This window comes from Micromys minutus (genome assembly GCF_963924665.1).
Source record: "Micromys minutus genome assembly, chromosome: 1".
Classification (NCBI taxonomy): domain Eukaryota; kingdom Metazoa; phylum Chordata; class Mammalia; order Rodentia; family Muridae; genus Micromys; species Micromys minutus.
The window spans coordinates 221,237,683-221,254,587 of NC_137969.1; the positions used below are offsets into that span (position 1 = coordinate 221,237,683).

At 45.6% G+C, this 16,905-nt stretch overlaps 1 protein-coding gene across 1 annotated transcript in view; it reads left to right on the top strand.

Annotated features, from left to right (window-relative positions):
- Window positions 1-16,541, top strand: part of MTHFD1 (methylenetetrahydrofolate dehydrogenase, cyclohydrolase and formyltetrahydrofolate synthetase 1) — a 66,769-nt gene extending 50,228 nt beyond the window's left edge. Inside the window, exons 20-28 of the mRNA XM_080918787.1 lie at window positions 133-244; window positions 336-475; window positions 3,495-3,536; window positions 7,353-7,453; window positions 8,160-8,337; window positions 9,876-9,983; window positions 10,435-10,587; window positions 14,590-14,683; window positions 16,326-16,541. Of these exons, the coding sequence (XP_080774913.1) occupies window positions 133-244; window positions 336-475; window positions 3,495-3,536; window positions 7,353-7,453; window positions 8,160-8,337; window positions 9,876-9,983; window positions 10,435-10,587; window positions 14,590-14,679 (924 nt within the window). The 3' untranslated portion in view covers window positions 14,680-14,683; window positions 16,326-16,541. The remainder of the gene's footprint in view (window positions 1-132; window positions 245-335; window positions 476-3,494; window positions 3,537-7,352; window positions 7,454-8,159; window positions 8,338-9,875; window positions 9,984-10,434; window positions 10,588-14,589; window positions 14,684-16,325) is intronic.
- Window positions 16,542-16,905: the final 364 nt, after the last annotated feature.

Consider the following 16,905-nt stretch of genomic DNA (forward strand, 5'->3'; position numbering starts at 1 on the left):
GTTTTGGAGTTGTTTTTCTTGGAAGTCTTTTTTTTTTTTCTTCAAATTCCAGCTACATCCTAGCCCTTTGGCTTATGTGACCCCATTGAGATGCCAGGTTGGCATTTGCTCATGATGTCATGGTCTCCACAGGGCACACCGGTGTTTGTCCATGCTGGGCCTTTCGCCAACATTGCCCACGGGAATTCCTCCATCATTGCAGACCGGATCGCGCTCAAGCTGGTTGGCCCTGAGGGCTTCGTAGGTGGGTTCTCAGGCATCCTCGGTGGGCCGCCATGTATTATCTTGCATCAAAGTGGCGGTGGTGATTTTACAGTTGCTCCTCTTCCTTGCAGTGACGGAAGCGGGATTCGGGGCAGACATAGGAATGGAAAAGTTCTTCAACATCAAGTGCCGGTATTCTGGTCTGCAGCCGCACGTGGTGGTTCTCGTGGCCACTGTCAGGGCTCTTAAGATGCACGGGGGTGGCCCCACGGTGAGGACCAAGGACTGGGAGAATGGTTTATCAGGAACGTTCTAGGCACATGAAGGGAATTCCATGACTTGTCTTTGGATCTGCCCTCATTACACTGCTCTTATGTATCCTCATGCTGGATAAGGTGCCAAAGCCAGGGGTGACCATATCCAGGCTTCGTTCACCCTCAGGGACCAGATCCCTTGCAGCATTTTAAGGAGACATGAACTGTTTTATAACTACCTGTCTAACCCCCTCTAAGGGCTTGTGCTCAGCCATACTGATATAAAAAAGTGTCAATCAGTCATTTATAAATCCAAATCCAATTTCCCTTCTTAATATTGATGTTGGCAGCCAGCCAGCCAGCCAAGCACCTTGTGAGCAGCAGTCCTGCCTGACAGGGCTCTGAGTTGTACACCAGTAAGTTGGTGTGGCTGCCAGAGGCTGTGAAGGAGAATGACAGGACCTGTGGCTGGTACAGGCAAAGGGTGGACTCACTCGGGACCAGCTCCCAGATGCACTTGGTGTGTTCTCCTGAACTCTTGTTTCTTAGACATTACACTTAGAGTATTTTCCCATCTCTCCTTCCTTTTGTTTGCTTACCTTTTGAGACAGGGTTTCACTGTGTAGCCCTGGCTGTCCTAGAACTCACTATGTAGACCAGGCTGGCCTCACTCCACTCCTCCTTCAGTCTCTGCCTCCTGAGTGCTGGGATTAAATGTAGCAGCACGTCTGGCTTCACATCTTTTCTTCAGACCAGCATGTACAGTTGGCGATACTGTTCATTGCAGTATTCAATTTCTGTTCTTTAGGCATTGATATTGTACCTTAGGGAACAAGACCTCCTTAGGGAACAGAACAGAATCTATTTCTTGGTGCAGTGGCACACATCTGTTCTTATAGCAATTCCCGAGTGTTCTGGATTTTTTTTTTTTGTTTGTTTTGTTTTCAGGATTGCGGGCTGCCTTAGTTAGGGTTTTTATGGCTGTGAAGAGAGGGACACCATGACCACAGTAACTCTTATAAAGAACAACATTTCATTGTGGCTGGCTTACAGTTTCAGAGGTTTATTCTCTTATCACCATGATGGGACTCAGAGGCATGCAGACAGACAGTTCTGGAAAAGGAACTGAGAGTTCTACATCTTGATCTACAGGCATCAGAAGGAGACTTTGCCTCGCTGGGTGTAGCTTGAACATGAGTAACCTCAAAATCCCGCCCCCATAGTGACACACTTCCTTCCACTATTAGGCCACACCTCCTAATAGTGCCATTCCCTAGTCAAGCACTGAAACACATGAGTCTCTGAAGGCCTGTGCCTATTCAAAATACACAGGTTACACTGGGAATTGAACCCACAGCTTTGCACATGCTTGGCAAGTATTTCACTGTCTTGGGGCAGGGAGTATTACACTTGGGGATTAAGCCTTCAGCTTTGTGTGTGCCTGAAATAATTGTGCTACCTGGCCTTTACAATCTCTTTGTACACTTAAAAATTATTGAAGGCCAAAAAACGCTTTTATTTATGTATGTTATAGCTATTAGTATTTAATATATTTGAAATTAGGACTAAGTTACATGTTGACATAAAAGTGTTTTGAGTGAAAAGCTTTTCTGAAACAAAACATAGGCACTATCCACTCTTCCTGTCTCTTATGTGTCTGGTTCACTAGAAACTGCCTTTTCTTCTGCATGTAGCCTTTGGAGAGACTGTAGTCCACTCAGTGAGAAAGTGAAGGCTTCATTAGGAAAGAATTTTGGCCTTAGGGAACCCTGGAAGGCTTGGGTTCCCTCACCCCACTATTACCTCTGGCAGCCCTTAGCTGAGTTGCCCCTGACTAGACTTTCCCAACTTCTGGATACCCCTTTCTGCTAGGAATGCTAGGTAGACTGGTTTTTCTGATCCTACCCAGCATTCCTGTCTCATACACTTCAATCAGCATCCTTACACCATAGAGTGACTAAGGACAGCTATGAGTGAAGCCTGTGAAGCCTTAAACTCACTAAAAACATTGAACCCTTGGGAAGGAGGGATTATATATATATATATAACTCATTTGTGCAGTACTTGAGGGTGAACTCTATAGGTAACAATATTATGTTGAAAAGTCAAAAGGTTGGACCTGCCTAGGCATCTGAGCCCCTACCTGGCAGTCCTGAAAGCAGGGTTTGCCTGTCTAGACTGTCCAGGAGCCATATCTGTCACTGCTTCCTGTTTATCTTCCACATGGCCTTCAAGAGTCACACCATAGGCTGGATGTGCAGACCTCAGTCTTCAGTCTTCTGGAGTAGTAAAAGACCCAGCAAGAGGCTTTTTAATCACTATGCTGCCTGGGTCAACCTTGAGTCATTTGCATGTACCATACAGTAGGGTTGAGCCAGCTCCCCAGATCAGGGTCCAGGCCCTTCCTCCTAGAGACACAATGAGCTAACTTCTCCAGAGGTCACTTACCTGTAAGTCTGTTCTGCCTCAGAGGAAGAAAGTCACCATTGTGCCCCAAGACCCTTTTCTTGAGCTAAGGCTGGCCTCCAACTGCTATGTTGATGGGGAGCTTATAGTGATTCTCCTGCTGTCTTCTGAGTGCTGGGGGGGAGGGGGTCCAGGCTCACAATGGCTCTTGTTTTCCCCTCTTAATTGTCACTACAGCTTAGCTCCCTCCCCTCCAGTTAAGGCCTGAACCACCATGCTTCTTACTGGCCTGACCTTAGACATCCATGGTGACTTTCAGGGCAGGTGGCTGTCTTCCCCCCCCCCCCCCCCCCGACACTCAACTTTATTTTCATTCCACTGGTGTGTGCGTCATTCACCGGGGTCAGTGTCCTGCCTCAAGCATAGTTCTGTCTACCTTGGCCTTCGTCCATCTGTCCCCTCATCCCACCTCACAAAGAACCACCTGACTGCTCCCGGTCCTCTGGGCAGGAAACAGCTTCACTCTGTTCTCTGGAGCGTGCAGCCACTTTCCTGTCACAGTGCACCAAGCGCCACTTGAGCTGAAACAGTAAGTAGGAAGCACAGCTGATTGTCTTTCCTTTCTTCCAGGTCACTGCCGGACTGCCTCTTCCCAAGGCTTATACAGAAGAGGTAACTAGAGTGATTTCTAAGCAGTTGTCCTAAGAAGCCACACTCCTATCAGCTGTCTTGATCTGGAAGACAAAGGGGGCAGGTCCTTGGGGGGGGGGGGTTCAGAGACAAAGCTTGAAGTGCACTGGAAATCACTTTAGGAAAGCAGCAGTGAATAAATTTGGCTCCCTGAAGATTACAGAAAGCCATTGCCCCAGACCAGTAATGGACAGTTCGATCCCAGGGAACAAGGCAGTATCTGGAAGCGTTTTGTTGTTACTTGTTAGAGATGGGGTCTTGTTAAGTCGTCTAGGCTGGCCTTGAACTCCAGTGCTAGGATTAGAGGTGTGCACACCACACCTAGCTGGAGAGCCATTTCTGATTGTTACAGAAGTGTTACTAGCAGGCTGGAGAGACGGCTCAGCAGCTAAGAGCACTGACTGCTCTTCCAGAGGTCCTGAGTTCAATTCCCAGCAACTGCATGGTGGCTCACAACCATCTGTGATGGGATCTGATGTCCTCTTCTATGTCTCTGAAGACAGCTACAGTGTACTAAGTCTTTAAAAAAGAAGTGTTACTGACAGGGATGGTTGTTAAATGGTGTGTAAGGCACCCCCACCCCAGCAGTAAAAGTAACAAAAGAAGGCGTGTCCTAGGCATGCCCTAGACAGTCATTCTGAAGTCCTAAATGCCATTTAAATCAAGCAAGAAGAGAGCTTTTGAAATAACCTTTCTCTCTGCAAACCCAAATTAAAGACCTGAGATAGAGCCAGTAAATGTTCTGTAAATGCTCTGGTTGGGTTTGGAGGCACGTCTTCTGTAAACGGATTTGGTTTATTGGGCAGGAGCTCAAAGAACAGTTCTGAGCTCTTCCCCCAACCCCCTTCTTCATACTGATATCATTTACCATCAAAGAAATATCCCTAGGGCCACTGGATAAGATGCAGGTCAGCTGCTGTTCCCGTTGATTCAATTTATTTCTCCTTTTGGAGGCTCTTACATTATCAGGCGGTGTGGGGTCAGTGTATGGCCCCCAAATGAAGTTTGCAAAATTGACTGGAAAAAAAGATGGTTGGTGCCTTGAGTCTGCCTGTCTTCTGAGCTGTGATTTGCCTTTTATGGTCATCTGTGGGATTCAGGCGTAGGAGGGGAATTCACAGCTCTGGCCTCCTGCTACCCCACAGTCTTTCCTGTGTCTAATTACAGTGACTGCCCCGAACTGGCCCAGCTGGTGTCTTCAGTTAAGAAATTCGGCTTATTTAAAACTGTTCCCCATCGGTCTTATATATTAATTGTTTTTTATGTGACTAGAGGTAAAGACAAGAGTGTGCTTCCGACTGTCAATGTTAATCTTGTTCTCAGAGTATGTTCAGGGGACTCACAAGCTGCTTCTTTTCTGCCATTAGCCTTCCTATCTTTCCCACTGTTTCAGGCATCTAAACAGCAAGTCCTAGTGCTACCTTTTCCTCATGGTCCAGCTTGTTTTATGAAGTCAACCACGTTTTTACTATTTATTGATTTTTCTTGAGACACAGTCTTACTTTATAGCTCTGGTTAATCTGGAACACACTCTAGCCCGGGCTGTCCTTGAACTCACAGATATATAAATATACTCTTGCCTCTTCTCCTGCGTGCTGGGATTAAAGGTGCCGTCACTACACCTGGCCATATTTTTTATTTTAAAAAAATGCTAATACTTTGAAGGTACAGTTACCTTTTTTTTTTTTTTAATCTAGTGCTGGGATCAGACCTTATAGGAAATGGGTCTCATGCATGCTACCCTAAAACCTTAGCATTTTAAACGGCATGCCCTTCCTTTACAGAAAAGAAAATTAGATAGTATGAGAATATTTTTATGGGTTTCGGAAGTATCTTACTTGGCAGTATGATCATCGAGCATACACGAAGGTTTGGGTTTAGTCCCAGGACTGCACAAGGCCAGCCAAGCTAGTGCATGAGTGTCAAGATTGGCACATTTGGAAAGTGGAAGGGCTGGAATTAAAACCTCAAGGTCATCCTTGACTGTGTAGCAAGTCCAAGGCAGGCCTGGACAATGAGACCCTGTATCCATCCATCCATCCATCCATCTACCTATATCTATACCAATCCACCCATCTACTTATATCTATACCAATCCACCCATCTACCTATACCTGTACCAATCCATCCATCTACCTATACCTGTACCAATCCATCCATCTACCTATATCTGTACCAATCCATCCATCTACCTATACCTGTACCAATCCATCCATCTACCTATACCTGTACCAATCCATCCATCTACCTATACCTGTACCAATCCATCCATCTACCTATACCTGTACCAATCCATCCATCTACCTATACCTGTACCAATCCATCCATCTACCTATACCTGTACCAATCCATCCATCTACCTATATCTATACCAATCTATCCATCTACCTATATCTATACCAACCCATCCATCTACCTATATCTGTACCAATCCATCCATCTACCTATATCTGTACCAATCTATCCATCTACCTATACCTGTACCAATCCATCCATCTACCTATACCTGTACCAATCCATCCATCTACCTATACCTGTACCAATCCATCCATCTACCTATATCTATACCAATCTATCCATCTACCTATATCTATACCAATCCATCCATCTACCTATATCTGTACCAATCCATCCATCTACCTATATCTGTACCAATCTATCCATCTACCTATACCTGTACCAATCCATCCATCTACCTATACCTGTACCAATCCATCCATCTACCTATATCTGTGCCAATTCATCCATCTACCTATACCTGTACCAATCCATCCATCTACCTATATCTGTGCCAATCTATCCATCTACCTATACCTGTACCAATCCATCCATCTACCTATATCTGTGCCAATCCATCCATCTGTCTCTATTTAGGTAGATAGTTAAATTTTGGGGGACATACCTAGTGGAAGGAGGTCACAGACATGTGCCACCACAGCAGCACATGTGCTGAGGGTTGGCCGAACTTAGAGCTTCATGCATGCTAAGCAAGCACTCTGCCAACTCAGCTATAGCCTCATCCTCTAATCATTTTTACTGTTTATGTGGGAAGTACCTACATGTATGATGTGTACCATATGCATGTCCGGCTCCCTCAGAAGCAGAAGAGGGCATCAGATCTCCTGGAACTGGAATTATCGGTTGTTTTAGGGCCCCTTGTAAGAACAGCCAGTGCCCTTAACTGCTGAGCCATCTCTCCAACCCCCTACTTTTCTTTTAAGCTTATTTTTATTCATGTGCCTCTGTGCCAGCACATACATGGAGTGGGGGGTGGGGTGTCTGAAGAGACCAGAAGAGGATGAGCCTGAGCGCTGGAGTCACAGGATGTTGTGAGTTGCCTGACTTGGGTACTAGATCCAAACTCATTTCCTGTGGAAGAACAGGAAGTGTACACTTAACCACTGAGTTATCAGTCCTGCCCAGTCCTCAGGTTGTCCAAATAATATTTCCTTATTTTATTAGCCTTGAGAGGGCTCGTGGGTGAGTTCACTAAATCTTCTGAAGCTTCACTGACTTATTGCTTGACAGTATTTATGGCTGTCGGTCCTGTGCTGGTCTGTCTCCCACTGAGAAGAGTCCCATTGTTTTGTTGTGCACCTAGGGAGTTAATCTGCTGTGTAAACATACAAGCTGTGAGTGTCATCAAACTCAAGGTGTAGGGAGACCGCACTGTTTCAGTCCAGTGCTTTGGACAGGAATCTGCTGGATTACAGGGGTGCCTGCCATGCTCCGGGGACAGTCTCTGTTTTTCAGCTCAGCTTGCTTTGACCTTACAGGCCATTTGCTATTGTTTGACAGGACCTGGACCTGGTTGAAAAGGGCTTCAGTAACTTGAGGAAACAAATAGAAAATGCTAGAATGTTTGGAGTGCCTGTCGTCGTGGCCATGAACGCATTCAAGTAAGTGTGAAGGGTAGAGGAAGGAGAAATGTAGAAAATGCCGGACGATAGCGCCCATAGCAAGTGTGATGCTGCTTTTAGTACGTGTAGTTCTTCACGTACGCACTGAGGTCCGGAAGTCAGAATTGCTCCTGAGGGCCCTCTTCTCTACTGAGCAGCTCGAAGAACGCACAGGCTCGACAAGAAATGTTCTTTTTGGTTGTTCCAGGGCCTTTTATGCTCGCAGGAGAGCACAGCCTGCAGATTGTCTCCTGTCTCAGGGTCAGATGGGACGTTACAGTGAGAGAATTGGATGTATGGAGCTAGAGGTGTCCGTGCACGAGCTGTGTGGGTTGCCGGGCACTTGGGCACTGTTGAGGGGTTTGCAGTAACGCCCTCGCCATGGCGCCATGGGAAGCAACAATTTTTAAAGCTCATATTTACTGCTTCCCAGTGGTGCGCTGGGATTGTTCCACATGCTTTAAACATACTCCTGTCAGCGCTGGGCAGCACTGCTGTGATTCTTTCCATTTTTCCTCCTGTAGGAGCCAAATAAGTACAGATAAAGTAACTGGCCAAAGGTCACAGCGCTGAGCTTAAAAGCAGGCAGGACTGAGTGGTGCCAATTTCTCAGGCTGTAAGCCGTGTGGGCTTCAGTGGCGTACGTAAGGCATAGTCTCCCCTCCCGGTCACCCTCCACTCTTTGACATGACGACCTCCTGTACAGGACAGACACAGATGCTGAGCTGGACCTCATCGGCCGCCTCTCCAGGGAACACGGGGCTTTCGATGCTGTCAAGTGCACCCACTGGGCAGAAGGGGGGCAGGGGGCCTTAGCCCTGGCTCAGGCTGTCCAGAGAGCTTCACAGGCCCCCAGCAGCTTCCAGCTCCTCTATGACCTCAAGGTGGGTTGCTTGCTCTATGCAAACAGAACCAAACCAGAGTGAATTCTGAGTGCAAAATGCCTCAAGTGTGGAACTTGCGTGCAGCTACGGGTAGCCTTTCAGTCTGATTCCCTCACGGGTGAGTCACCCGGCAACCACAGCCTGGACTCTGAGCTCAAGACATCTGTCTTACAAACACAGATGACCTCACATCCTAACTTTGTAGAGCTTATAATATATGCATGCATCCCTCTGTGGACAGAGCCAACCATGTAACTCACTGCACTGAAGTCTTTCACTACTCCGGTGCTGGAGGCGTATGTATCTGTAGAGTTAATTACCAGCCAGTGTTGCCAAATCAGTGAGCTGCAGGTTCAGTGAGGTGACGAGGGATAAGAGAAAGATACTCAAGGTTATCCTGTAGCCACCATCTGTTTTCCTGAGCACAAACAGACACACACACACATTTGGAAGGAGGAAACCCTATTATTGCGCTGGAGTTTTAACTTAAAACATTTCTGCCTTCTCTGCACTGTGCATATATGCTTGCATAATACATGGAGAGTTACTTGGCATACTTCTGTTGATAATGACCTTCTATTGAGCTTTGGCTTTGGAAATCTATTTGGACAATCGCCCTTCTAGAGAATGCTATAAACATAAATGCACACAAGTAAGAAGCATTGGTAAGAGCCTTCTCCAAGCCACTGTCAGGGTCAGGAACCCTAGGCCTTCAGGGCTGGCAGGTGACCTGAAAGAGGGAGAGGACAGGGCTTCAGACCCAGTTCTCTGGGAGCTTTTCTCTGCTCTGGAAACCAGAGGCTGCCACTTTATATTATCCACACCCCTCAACCAGAGTGGTTTTGCTTCTGAAGTTCTAAATGTGCTTGGCATTTAAGAAGCCCCAATTATAAGATGCATATGAGCGTCATCTGCATTTTTCTAAAGCTACTACTGAGAGCACACTTTTCATGTCTGCTTTCTAAAGCTCCCTTGCAACTTGGCACTGTTTAATAAAAAGTAAAGTTTGTATTTTATAGGTACAGCATTGCTCTTTTCCTCTGTGAGATATTTTCCATGTAACCAAATCTGGAACTTTGTATTAAAATGGTTCTGGGCTGGCAAGATGGCTTATCATATAAAGGCGCTTGCAGCAAACTGGATGGCCTGAGTTTGATTCCCAGAACCCACATTGTTGAAAGACAACTGGCTTTTGTAAGTTGGCCTTTGGTCTCTGCACAGGAGCAATGCGCATCCTCACATGTTACACACATATAATATGTAAAGTAGGTTATTTGTTTGTTTCTAACTCTAAGCTGGGGATAGTGTAGCTTAGGGATAGTGTTAGTCTAGAGTATGCAAGACCCTGGGTTTTAGCCTCATCACCTCCAATAATCAAATTAGTTCAATGTTTTGACTCTCCCCAAAAAACCCTTAAGTTATTTGCACTCCTGTAGCACATAAAATGCATTGTATCCCTGGGGGCCCTGATCTAGAGTGTCCTTGCTACGACTCCTCACGTGTGTCCAGTCACAGTCCCCTTCTCTCTTGTGCACCAGCTCTCCGTTGAAGATAAAATCAGGATTATTGCACAGAAGATCTACGGGGCTGATGACATCGAATTGCTCCCTGAAGCACAGAACAAAGCAGAAATCTACACAAAGCAGGTAGGTGTTTGTACCTGAGCTGTCCAGCCTGGTCACTTCCTACACTACCTCTTAGATGGCAACCTCCTTCCCAAAATGCTGGGTTTGAGTTACAAGTTCTAGCCCTCAATTCTCTATTCACCTGTAAGCGTGTGTGATCATCTAGAAAAGCCAGAAGGGATGACGGGATGTCTTGCTGGAATACTAAGACGCCTCTGTGGTGTACTGCATTTGGTTATCTGGATAGAAGTCAGCCATTTGTAAAATATAGTTACATACTTTGTTCCTTCCCTTACAGGGATTCTGTTTTGTTTTGGTCTGCAGTTTAAAAAAAAAATCTTTTGTTTTTGGAGGGTAGGAAGTAAGGCAGAGGTGGGTGTGCAAGGAGGTAGCCCCAGGATCAGAGTCGTATGACAATATCCAGATGTTCCTCATTGTATAGTGACACCCATATTTTCTTTTTCCCACCCAGGGCTTTGGGAATCTACCCATCTGCATGGCCAAAACACACTTGTCTTTGTCTCATAACCCAGAGCAAAAAGGAGTGCCTACTGGCTTCATTCTGCCCATCCGGGACATCCGTGCCAGCGTTGGGGCTGGTTTCCTGTACCCACTAGTGGGAACGGTAAGTGGAGGCTGTCAGTGGAACCCGATCATTGCTTCTCCTCTGAAATGAGTCACTCAGGCTGTCAGAGAGTGCCAGATTGCCGTTGTGAAGAACAAAGGTGTAATAATTAGGCCTATCCTAGTTAATCCTGGTCTTGATACGGGCCATGCAGTAACAACACTGCACCTACCTCTGTTGAATAAGATTCTGTTTCCTGGTGGCAGTTTGCTCTTGGTTAAATCCAGAATGGGTCTGATCGGGCTCAGATAATGCCAAAATTCAGTCTGCTCTCTGTGGCTTCAGCATCCACTGATTCAGTTGTCTGAGTTAATAGGAGTTGGGCTGGTGGCATGCACCTATAATCCTGGGATACAGAGGCAGGAGGTCTGTTGTAAGTTTGAGGCCAGCGTGGTGTACTTAGTGGGTTCTAGGTCAACCAAGGCTGCATATAGGCTGAGACCCTGTCTCAAACAAAACCAGCAACTGTCCCTTAAAAAGCCAGTGCCCACCTTTGGGAATGTATACTTGCTGCTGCTCTCTGAGAAGTCTACCACCCATATGTCCTTTTCCCAACTCCGCCTCTCTTTTTTCCTTTCAACCCTCTTGCTCGGCCTATACAGAAGCATCCTTAATAAAATGTCTGACTTGGTTTCCAAAACACAATTGCTATGGGGGGAAAATGTGTCTTTATTGAATATGTTTTCTAAATAATGTTCTATAATGGCTGCTTTTATAGTGTTTACATTGTTTTGGGTGTTAGAAGTTGTTCAGAGGTGATTTGAAGTGTACAGGTGTGCATAGATTGTGTGCCATATTAGACCATCTTAAAAACAACCCCCCCCCCCCGGGGAGATACTATCCTCACAGTTTTGTTTACTGAGCATGTTATGCAGACCTCCCTGCAGCCCCAGGACTAAGAACAGAACCTGTGCCATCCAGCATCTCCCTGATAAACTTACAGCTTTTTTTTTTAATGTATGTGTGTGTGGTTATTTTGCCAGCATGTATTTCTGTGTCATTTGTGTACCTGGTACCCAAGAAGGTTAGTGTAGCCAGTCTTCACTAGGGTTCTTCTTTTTCCCACTCTTTATACCCTTGGTTTCAGCCCATCACTAGATAGGTGGGGGAAATAAAAGGATGGGGAGGGGGTTCTTCTTTGAGTACAGCTGCTAACAAAGCACAGCCAAACCCCTCAACCACCAACCACCCCCCTCTCACAGTTCTTGTGCTTATACAGCTTCTGAAGAATTCCTAGAATTCCAAACAATCTCAGAAACCATTAGTCTTGAAGTGGAGGGCGATTTTTTTTTTTTTTTTTTTGAAGTGGGGGTGTGTGTTTGTGGGTTTTTTTTTTTTTTTTTTTTTTGGTTTTGTTTTTCCTAGATTATAGATTTAAATATGAACATTAAGAGAAAGAATAGAAGGGCAGTATTTTGCTGATAATTCCACCAGGTGAGGGTAAGACCACTACCATAATTTTGAGCCATATTTCAAGCAAGCTTTAATTTAATACTGGTCAGGATCATAGACTCCAGCCAGGGCTATTTCTGGATTCCCAGAAAATGACAACAAATGGCATTTAGCAGGGACTTGAAAAGGCACCCGTGAGGCCACTGTATTTCCTGTCAGGTCCGGTCAGCAACTATGCTGACGCACTTCCTGAACACGTGCCTCCAGCCTGGCTGTGATGAGAGTGAAAACATGTGGATTGTTATCCCCATAAACAATGGCCTCTAACATTCCAGCAAGTATCTGTCTGTGGGTAAGGGGCTTCCAGGATAGGGGCATTTTTCTTTCATGGAGCTTTTAGGCACAGTAATTAAAACATAACTTTGGTTGTCACAATCTCAGAGTACACAGGTTTTCAACAGTCACCTTAATTTTTTCAAGACAGTATCTCTGTGTACCTGGACTTGTAGACCAAGCTGGCCTTGAACTCACAGAGATCTTCTGTGATTACAGCCTGCCTCTGCCTCCAGCGTGCTGAGATTAAAAGCATGTGTGGGCCACCTTAATTATTCTTTTTAAAATTTTTTTTAATAATTATTTTATTTATATGAGCACACTGTAGCTGTCTTCAGACACACCAGAAGAGGGCAGCAGATCCCATTACAGATGGCTGTGAGCCACCATGTGGTTGCTGGGATTTGAACTCAGGACCTCTGGAAGAGCAGTCAGTGCTCTTAACCACTGAGCCATCACTCCAGCTCCTTAATTATTCTCAATAATTGTATCCTGATACTTTCTGGAGTCTGTGGATGTAGCTCTGTGGCTGAACACTTGCCTAGTGTGACCAAGAACCTGAGCTCAATCTCAGCATAGCAAAAAAACAACCAAAGTCACACGACCTTAGAACTCCTGATGGCTATTGGAATCTCGGCAGAGCTTAGATGTGTGTGTTTACGTAATGCTTTAGCATGTAGTGGCTTTTCAGAGTTTCATATCTAAGTTTGCATGTACATATACACGCCATCGCTTGTTTTCTCTGCTTCTCATTGACCAGTGTTTACAGGAGCAGACCTTCCTCTTTGAGGAAGAATAAAAGCACTGAAAATCTTGCCTATTGCTGCTCTAACAGCCACGTCTGGAATTTCCTGCTAGCACACGTGCTTGTATCTGAGACAATGGTATCCATCCTGTTCCCTTATGATGCTGACTGCTGTGTTGTTCTGGGTCTGAAGACCAGTTCTTTCCTTTCTCCTTTTTGTCCCTACACCCACCCCTTCCTTCCTACAGAAGGATTTGACAGAAGCCAGTTGTTGGATCCATGCACTGTCTCGGAGTGTATTGATCAGTGTGCTCAGATGTCGGGATTAGGTTTTTCTCAAATATTGATGTTTTGTGTTACAGAAAATGACTCATCTATTTTATGACATGTATACAATTTTAGAACTTGAGTCTAAGCTGTCTTCCTTTCTGGGTCTGGTCTGGAGCGTGTATGTATTCATTATACAGGCAGTGTGATAGAAGAAAACATACCACATTTTCAGTTACAAGCCATGCGAATCTGCTGATAAATGGCAGAGCCAAGTGTTCAGAAAAGAAGCAGGCACAAAAATAGCAGAGAAGCTTCAAGTTTAGCTTCAGAAAGCCTGCGATCATAAGAATAGAGACCGTCAAACCATCCAGGCTGTATACAGAAATGCCTTGGCCCGAATTAAAGGATGTGAATTCTAATGTCAAGACACTGCAACAGAAACCACATGGGCTTCTATGCAAACAAGACTTCCTGAGAAAATTCAAAAGCAGACCAGTGCTGTGCCTCTTTTTGGTTGCTTTGTTTAGCTGTTTCGAGAGATGGTTTGCTAGGTAGCCCTGGTTTGTATTAAGGCGCGAAGTACCCCAGGCTGGTTTGAAACTCTCAACAGTCCTACCTGAGTCTTCCCAGTGCTGGGATTACAGGGCATCCCACCTTCCTTCAGCTGTGAAACACAGCTGAGACTGTGGAGGGTGAGCTCCCGGCTTCTCCAGCATCTGCCAGTGCAGGTTGGAGCTGGATCCTGTTTCCCCTGCCGTCGGCCCTAACTGTCCTGTGCAAGGTCAGAGTGAGGCCTGGCCTTTGGCTTAAAGAGGGACGTGAGGGTTTCTTGTTGAGTTCATCTTTGGATTAATGGCTGGGTTTTTAATATGTAACAAGAAGAATACTCCCTGCACTGATGACTTAAAAGGTGAGTCTTGTTCTGTGGCTGCTGCAAGGTACAAAGGAAAGGTAAATAATCATTACGGTGTGCATGTGTATATGTTTGTGTGAATGGTATGTGGTATATGGTGAGCATGTATGTGAATGCATGTGTGTATGTCTGTGGTGTGTGTGTGTGTGTGTGTGTATGTGTATGTGTGTGGTGAACACATTTAGCTCATAGATGACTTAACAGTTGATTCTTGCCTTTTACTCTGTGGTCCCAGGAATCAAACTCAGGTTGTCAGGCTTGGTGGCAAAAATAAAAGCCACTGAGCCGTCCTGCTGGCCCTATCCTGCTGGCTCCCTGAGCTCCTTTGTAATGCTGTTTTGCCTCATAGATGAGTACAATGCCTGGACTCCCCACACGGCCCTGTTTCTATGATATTGATTTGGACCCTGAAACCGAACAAGTGAATGGATTATTTTAAGCAGGTGAGCTCTTACTGGGCAGGAGTTTTCTTGTTTGCCTTTATCTTTACTTTACATTTGTGTATGTGTTTATTTCATGGGTGAAGGGAGGGGTGTTTGTGGGGTATGTGTTGAGGTTAGAGAAGTCCTGGAATTTCTGGTTTGGTAGCAAGTCCCTTTCCCAGTTGAATGGGTCTTGCCTGCCCTGTAGAAAGTGTATTTGTTCATATGTTTTTACTTTGTAGCTTATTTATGAATTTTAAGGCTCAAACTGAGTCTACAATGCTCAAACTCAAGTGATTTCCAAATATTTCCTACCAGATTCATGGAGAAGGAATCAATGTTAATCAGGAAAGATGCCCTACAATAATCAGTGAATAAAACACTCATGTTTCTGTCCCGAAGAGGAGGCTCCGATGCCCGCAGCAGTGCGGGCAGCAAGTGTACAGCCCAGCCACCATGGAGGCCTACAGCGGGGTTAGCTTCCCTCTGCGGCTTCCGCGGGAGGCTCTGGGCTCAGCGTTGATCTAGTAGAGGCAGGTGTGGCCCCAAGTCCATCTGTGTACCTTGGAAAGGCAGAGCCAGGTAGACATTCTGGTATACAGAGTGAGTTCCTGGACAGCCAGGATTACACACACAGGAACCCTGCCTCACAAAAAAAAAAAAAAAAAAAAAGGAAGGAAGATAGAGGAATAGAAGGCAAGCCAGGCTGGGGTGTAAATGATGGTGGAGCAATCAGCCTGTGTGAGAGCCACGTTCTGTGCCCAGGAAAGCACTCGTACAGTCACAGAGACATTAGCTGGATAATTTTCCAGAAAGCAGAGAAGAGAACCAATTCTGGAGTTCTGGGACCCTATGTACTCACCACAGTGACACATTCAATTCAGATCTCAAAAATGTCAAGCAGGAAAATCCTCAACATTCTTCTCAGAGGAATTAAAACCCAGCCTGCCTGTGGAAGACTGAGCTGTGGCCAGCCTGTCTGGTGCAGTCAGGGCTGTGGAATGAGAAAAGACCAGAATGCCTGTCTTATCAGCAATAAGGAGCTTTTAGACAGCAGAGGAATGTCTCTAAATGTGTGAGGGGAAGATAACTTTCATCCTGTGTTTACCCCTGGCCAAATCTGCCAAGGTATTTTCAGACAGGCAAAGGGTTGCTGCCCCCACTTCTGCTAGGAGGGTATTTAATGATATAATCTTCTACTCCAGCAAAATGAGGAACCTAAACCAAGACAGAGGCATGAATTTTAGGGAACTGGATTTGGACCGTAGCAAATGAGTTTCTGATCTAGTACAGAGCTGGGGAGGAGGTCGGAAGGATTGGGGAGATGGGTGATACAGGTAATACTAAGGCAAGCTATGGCCTTCATTCTGATCGTGTGAGGAGAATAAGAGAGCTTGGTCTAGGGAAGCCCTTTCTGCAGAGGGTCCCAGCTCTCTGCTCAGTCTGGCAATGTTCAACATCCGTCACACTCTGGGTTGTTTTCAAGTTCATATTTGGACAGGCCCTGGAAGACTCACCCAGAGGGAGGGGTGTGAGTGTGAACAGCTTTGAGATGTATCTGGAAAATGATGAAGTGTGGAAGGAGAGAGAAGTGCTGTGATTAGAGAAAACATTCATTCATTCATCTATTCATTTCATTCATTCATTCTGCTTTTCTTTCCAGATCTTCTATCTCCAAGAGGCTACTCTGTATAGCCAGTGTCTGTTCATGCCCATTGAGGAAGTGTGCAGAAGTCTTAAAAGCTGTCCCTGCCCTGAAGAGCTTCAGAAACAGTGGGAGTTTCCCTAAAGCCTTTCATAGCCTTAATTCATATGTCATGTATAAATTAACATAAATCGTGTCTATTTACATAGTGAAAGTCCACAGAATAAATGAAATAATTTTGCTATCTTGGTGTTGAAACATAAACTGACAGTGATAGACCTAGGTAGAATAGTAGAATGTCGGCCATCCATCTGGTGGGGGTGGGGGTAGGGGCTAGAGAAGCAAGAGGCACTTCCCGGATCAGTTGTTTGAGGGGGTGAGGGCTCAGGAGACCTGAAAGTGTGAAGGTGGAAGTAGGGTACAGGGTGTGTGTGTGTGTGCGCGTGCGAGCAGGCACGCACGCAGGTGCATGTGCTCGAGTGTGCATGCACACACACATGCACACTGGAACGTGCATTTCTTTTGACTGATTTTTCCCCCAACCCTTCTTTTCCCACTTCTGTCTTCTATGTTATCATCCCTACCCCTCTCCCATGGA